A 7,026-nucleotide genomic window follows, 5' to 3' on the forward strand; every position below is an offset into this window, starting at 1 on the left:
AGAACAGATGAATGGATGCTTCTTGCCATTGGCTGACAGCAGTATTTTGGGAAATGGAATCAAGTGGAATCAAGTGCTGACCTACGCTCAGTAAAATAACTGGTGTCCAGAAGCTTTAAGCTTTCCTGTGAAATTGTAGGTTTCTAAATTCCTTAAATTCAAAGTTTAAGCTGAGAGAAAGGAGAGCAACAACAACAGGTTTATTTAAGAGATTCTACGCGAGCTGCCAACTGCTTTGGTTCCTCCAAAGGCTTTTATGAAGTTCAGAAAACTAAAGAGTGCTCTTCTGCTGCTCATAAAAATGAGGTGAGTAGTGGCAGCAAGTTGATGAGGCAAAAAAAAGAATACAGAGTCAGTGTCCTGAAAGAGTACTTGGTGAGAAAGCTGACACGAAGGTTGGATTACCTTTGTATATCTTGGTGTTATCACACAGGTGGAGAGTGAAGTACGTGTCCAAGAGGCGATAACCATTCTTACTGATGATGTTACGTGCAGCAATATTCCGAAGGTGCCGAAGCCGGCGCTAAAAAACACAAGGAAATAAGGAATAGTTCGAGGAACTTAAGATTGAGATGAAGCTTTTCTTATCATTATGTATGCATTTGAATGATTTGCCCCACAAGAAAAAAAAAACACCCAAATTTTTTTGGCAGAAACCCGACGTTAACAATAAGCATTCAGCTAAGTCATCATGAGCTGCCTGGATGAGCAGCAGCCAGCCTGCACGAGCTCAGCTGAAGCAGAAGTGATACACAGAACGTGCTATTCTTCCTCGTGTTCTGTACATAACTTTTACTCCACACATCTAAATCACTCCAACTATCACTTCCCAGCAATACACGCCAGTATTAGCAGAGAACAGCAGCATCATCACATTGGAAACAGGGCCAAGCTTGAAGCTTGCCCAAGAGGAATTAGAAGACAAGGAGCTCCAACAAACTACTGCCATTGTAATGGGCTGAACGAGGCTCCTTGCAGTCACAGCAACTCTGGGAACTGCTGCAGCACCCTTAAATAAAAAGCAAAGCACACCAGAGATACACATCCAGAAATTCAGGGAAAATTATCCTTCCTAGGTTATCATTAACTACTCAAAGCAGTTTTGTTTCTGAAGTTACTGCTTGGTTTTGCTTCCTCTTTCAACTTGGAAAGCATGCGTAGCAGAGACTCAAGTGAACTCAGCACCCATTTTTGATGTTCTCATCAATCTTTCATTACAAAACCCACTCTCTTGCCTCCCTCCCCTAGGGATGCCAATGGCTGCCATCCTTTTTGGCCTACCCAAGGCTTGCCTACATGCAGTTTGTCCTAAAAGGTATTTAACAATGGGCATCATTGGGTTTGGAATGACAACACTATGCTTTAAAGTTCTCACTTAATCCTAAAGGAATGCGCTTTCAAAGGAAGGAAAACTAACATTGAAAGAATATTCAATTTCTATTCACGTGGCAGACTCAAAACCACAGGTGGATTAGCTTTAGCCTCATTTCTGCTAAGCTCATTTATGAGGCTGTAAGAGCAGCCTGGGACAGGATCATAGAATGGTTCATCATGGGATGAACCACGGGATGCCAAGAAATGTCACAGGCCAGCCACTTCCCTAGGGTATGCACGCAATGTAAAATAAAATAAGCACTTTATGCCACTTAACTGCAAGAGTACACAGTCCTTTTGGTTAGAAATTGGTATTGAGAATGATGACAGAAAGGATGTTTCATTACAAACCTACGTGGAAGTCATCCATTAGACCTCATCTTAAAGCTGTGCAGTTTCCTGGGTAGTTTGATCAGAGAAACACCGGTGCCCTGATGTGCCTTAAGAAAGATGCCAAGGTTTCATGTGTCAAACCTCCCAGCTTCAGCAGCGTCAACCACCGACCAAGCTCACTTCCCAATTAATAAAAAACAAAGAAATTAAACCAGAGAGCAGTTCATTTGACAAGAAGGGCAACTTTCTCCAGTTCCTTTTGGGATTACAAGCTAATTGCGTGACAGGTTGAAGCAATATGGTACAATGAATTCACCCTCAAGCAAAGTCAAACAAGTTTTTCCTCTTCTGTTTTACAAGCTCCAGAGCATCGTGACCTGCACTTACTTAGGGAGCACAGCCAAGTTCTTATCTCTGTGTTTCGTGACTTGTTTGCACCCAAAGTCTGGAATTCATTGTAAAAACCTCAGGTCTCACTGCTTACAAACCAGTTGGAGGGGGAATGTTCTGTTTTGGGCTGTGAGAACACAATTTAAATCTCCAGCTTGGCCTTTGTTCTTCCTCCCTTCTGTCCCAGTCAGCCCACCAGGCAGGGAACAGGCTTCCAATCACAGAGACAATTTCCTTGTTTATGCTCCTAAGTATGAGATAATAAAGAGAGAGGGATTCAGAGCCTGAAAATAAACCTTCTACTTGCCCACCACATCTTCACTGTGGATGTACCTCGTTATTCTGATTTCCTTGTTCAACCTGGAGAAGAGAAGGCTGCAGGTGACCTCACTGCAACCTTCCAGGACCTAAAGGGAGCCTATGAACAGGAGGGATTCAACTCCTGGAAAGGGGAGATAACAGCAGGACAAGGGGAAATGGTTGTAAGCCCAAGGAGGGAAGATTGAGGTTGGATGTCAGGGGGAAGTTCTTTTAGAGAGAGAGTGGTGAGGTGCTGGAACAGCTGCCCAGAGAGGCTGTGGATGCCCCGTCCATCCCTGGAGGTGTTGAAGGCCAGGTCGGATGGGGCCCCGGACAGCTCTGAAATGTGGAGGTTGGTGGCCCTGCATGTGGCAGGGGACTGAAGCTTCATGGATCCTTGAGATCCCTTCCAACCCAAGCCAACCTACGATGCCTCAGAGCTCTACAGTAGCAGCATCCAGAGCTCATTAATTATCTTTGGCTGGGTGAGGTTACAGTTTTAGCCAGCAGACCAACAGCTACAGAAGCAAATCCAACAGACCATTCAACCAGGCACCGAAACTCTGCACGAAGGCCTTGCAGCTGCTCTGTTTGGCTGGGTTGGTTTCACCAGACCATTTTCTCAGCACGGTGCACAGCGTGGCTGGTGCAGGGACAAGCAGCTGAATGCTGAAGTGAAACCACCAGCTCCAGACATGAGCAGAGCCACATACAGCCCAGCACTTCTACGAGCAAAGGGAAAAAGCAGTCTGTGGTCAGGTACCAGCCCCCTTTCCAAGTGCAGAAGCTACTTCTTATAGAGAAGTAACCCATCACACTTCACCCCAAATACAACAGCTGCAAATAAGCCCGAGTTTCATTTCCTTTTTCTCGCAGGTGAAGTGGAAAGAAAACTGTCGCTTCTCATTAGAGATAGGTTTAGTTATTCATGTGTTTATAAACGCTACCAGGAGCTCTTCAACACAAGAAGGGAACCCATAAAGCTGAGATGCTCTGCAATCAGAGCAGCCATTCCATAAAGCCTGGTTTAGAGAACAAAATACAGGTGCTAAAAGAAAAAAAATAAATAAATACATGTGGTAAATGCTTTGTCAACCTTATGAGTCACATACCTTAGAACAGGCCAGCTGTGCTGATAGCTCAGGATATGCTTTAGATAAGCCAAATATGCATTTCACTTCCAAAGATGAATGAAGCGGTGAAACCACGTGGTAGGCCTGTTATCATTTAACTGCCAGTCTAAGTGTGTAAGAGCAATTGCCACGTAACATCCCTACAATGACTTACATGAAAACCTTAGTGTTTCCACCTACCTTGAAAATAAGTGGGCACAAACCAGGGAAAGAGATCCAGTCGAAATCCTGCTCATATCTAAAACACACTGTGAAAGGCAAAGGCAAATGTGCAGCCATCCCAAAGCTACTTCTTGTAGTAAGCTCTCCCTCAACCAGCCAGAGAACAGTGCCTATGCCTGGAGGAGCCTGAAGCATTCCTGACATTTAAGTATTTGCTCAAGGTCACATAATGGGTAGCAAAAACAAGAACAAGAGTCAGAACTCTCTGTTCTATCTTAGCCACTTTATTGTTCTCTTACAGGAATAGAATGAGCGCAGAAAAAAATGCAGATATGTTCAAGTATGAACGATGTGATCAGGAAAAAGACAGTGGGCTGACTTTGCAGCCTTTGCAACTCTAAAGGGAGCCTACAAACAAGGAGGGGAGTCAACTCTTCACAAGGGTAGATAACCGCAGGACAAGGGGAAATGGTTTGAAGTTGAAGGAGGGAAGATTGAGGTTGGGTGTCAAGGGGAAGTTCTTTACTATGAGAGTGTTGAGGTTTCCTTTCTGGATATTCCATGAATTCTTTCCAGGCCAGGATCAGGTCTGAGCTCTGCACAAGCTGGTACAGACCTGGTTCTACACAGCTTTCCCAGTCTCCTGGCTTGTCTGATGACCCACAGTGACTCTGAAAGAATGTAAGCAAAATCCCTCCAGCTATTTCAACATTAAAGCAGGGGGCAAAGATTAGTTAGCAACACAAACGCGACTACAGCAATTCCAGTTGTTTCCAACTCAACAGAACTGAGCTTGCAAAATCTGGGTCCCTGGATGCTTGTGCAGCTCTCAGCACTCAGGTGTTGGCTGCTCAATGTAAAAAGGCAGAGATACCAAGTTCTACAAAGTCTACTGAAACACAAACTTTGCTTAGCTAACGAGCATCAGTAACTAGATCACAGCAACTTGATATGGCAACTGTCTATTTCCCCGGATTTTCACTACCTGCCTGCTTTCACTTACCTCTACCAGCTTTAATACTATCAGCCACGTGACTTGACTTGCTGGAAGTCAGACAGGAGGCAAGAACTCACACTTCATTCAACTTTAGGTAATTTTCATGCTGCCTCAGTTACCTGATTTGATGCAAAGCACTACAATAAAACTGGGGCTCCTCACAGAAAAGTTGGTCCACCTTGCTGCACTATGCAAAGCCTTTAATAGCAAGAGAGCACACAGAGGAAAGTTTAAATACTATTGAGAGGCACTGCTGCTTAAAACCACTGCTTACAGTACTTAAGGAAGGATGAGAAAAACGCTTGTACTCCAATTTCCACACTTGCCAAGATGATTTACATACAAGCTTTGCAATGAAACACTGACTTTCCACAGCTCATTTTATGACAGCTCTGGGTCAAGAGGATCACACACGATTTCAGACCTACCTCAAAAGGAAAGCAGAAGCATTTAATGGCAATTTCATAGGATGTGCCACAAGGGACTGCTGGAATTCTGTTTTAATGCCTTTTCATTATGCACTTGAAGGTGTTAAGGCTGCATAACCATCAGTAGGTCAACAAGTCATTTGTGGATGTCCTCATAGCTGCATCTTCTTCTTATCTTAATTTACTCAGGACAAACAATGGGATTCAATAGCAGGTTAGTAAGCAAATAACTATTAAGCAAATAACTGCTTTCTGGCAACAGTTGAAAAATGCACTTTGTGCTGCTTCTCTCGTGTTTCTGAAGAGGCAACTGAAGGGAAAAAAAAACACACAGACATAACCGTGGATTTTAGCTCACAATTCCTTAAACAAAGGCTCTTCCTTTCTTTTACAGTTACATATATGGAAGGCTTTTGAATGATTGGCTTGAGGTGGAAAACAGACCTCTGAACTTTCACCTGAACGTGCTGTAGCTCAATAAAGGCTTCCAGGGATTCATTCTCTGCCACAGCTCCTCCTGTTTCTGCACTGAGAGGCTCTACAAGGGCAGTCAGCACAAAGACTTTGTCCAAAGGACACTGAAGCTTCTGTAAGTGATGCAGGGAGAAAGCAAAGGAGGCAGAGTAAGCAAAGCCCTTGGATTTGAGATGGCCCATGGAGAAACAACCAGAGAAAAAAAACTGTACTTAGCGTGGAGTCTCATTATCTGAGCAGGGAACTGAAGAATAGCAGCATCTGAAGTCAAGGTTACATTCAACAAAATGTGCCAGTCTATGGCACAACTCCTCTAAAACTAATTAAAACAGCAGCAAGAAAGCTTCCCTTTGCACTCTTTAACCTCATAGAGAGAATCTTTCTTAGAGCTCAAAACCAAGGAGACAACAAAGAACAAAATCAGTACGTGGGGGGAGCTCAGAGCGTTCACAATTCACAAAGTCCTCTGCATCCTCACCCTTCTTCCTTCCACACCCAGAACTGATCTGTGCTCACCAATGCAGGAAGATCGAAACAGCCTAAAAACTCTTCAGCAAAGACTTTGAAGCAGCAGCTAGAAATACTATCCACTATTACTGTCATTTTTCCTGAGTTTGCATAGACAGTATTTACTCCCTTGCAAGAGGAGCAAATAACCCATAACTGCTTCTTTGATGCAGGAGTGAATCATACAAACAGATGGAAGAGATGCAAGCCCTGGCTCCTTAACAAGGAGCACACTGTAGCAGACAGCTCAGAGGAGCCCCTTAAGCCTCTTACCATCACCTCTGGCAACACAGCATTAGTCCTTATTAGCTATGGGAACGACGCCAGCAAACCAAACAAGCAATGGAAAACCAAGGTGATGTCCAACAAGTGCTTTATGGAATAAAGTGTCAACAAAACCAAAGCAAAAGGCACTTCTGACCTCCAAGAACCACTTGATTCTAGGCAAGTGCCATATTACACAAGCAAAGTATGCTGATTAATAATAACCTGAAGCATATTAATGTCTATGATCTTACTGGATGACAAACCAAGAGCAGAGCAGTAAGCTTCTCTTTCTAAACGTGGAATGAGTCTTGAGTCACCAACATGACCTTCCCTTCACTCAGTTAAGAATGTTACCCAAACACCCTCCACCCCCCACCCTCCATCCCCTCTATATCCCAAATAAAGCATCAAAATTGATTTACTACAGCTTTCAGATACAATGGGCTGCCTAAGATATCTAGAGACCGTTTAGCCCAGGAAACACACCTGTACTGCTTGAGCACACTGTAGAAAGCAAAAACCCACCATCAGATTAACAGCTGACCTTTTGGGCTACACTTCCTATCACTGCAACTATTCCCCCCCAAGTGGGATGTCTCCAACAAACACCAGAAGCTGGAGGAAGCACAGCATACATCACTGCATCACTCACGCAGTGCTT

The 7,026-nt window shown here is 43.9% G+C and overlaps 1 protein-coding gene across 1 annotated transcript in view; it reads right to left on the reverse strand.

The window, feature by feature from the left end:
• Positions 1-1,744, reverse strand: part of UVRAG (UV radiation resistance associated) — a 69,474-nt gene extending 67,730 nt beyond the window's left edge. Inside the window, exons 1-2 of the mRNA XM_010706136.3 lie at positions 1,730-1,744; positions 406-523 (exon numbers count right to left, since the gene is read on the reverse strand). Of these exons, the coding sequence (XP_010704438.1) occupies positions 406-523; positions 1,730-1,744 (133 nt within the window). The remainder of the gene's footprint in view (positions 1-405; positions 524-1,729) is intronic.
• Between the last annotated feature and the right edge of the window lie 5,282 nt (positions 1,745-7,026).

Source organism: Meleagris gallopavo, chromosome 1 (assembly GCF_000146605.3).
Source record: "Meleagris gallopavo isolate NT-WF06-2002-E0010 breed Aviagen turkey brand Nicholas breeding stock chromosome 1, Turkey_5.1, whole genome shotgun sequence".
Taxonomy (NCBI): Eukaryota; Metazoa; Chordata; class Aves; order Galliformes; family Phasianidae; genus Meleagris; species Meleagris gallopavo.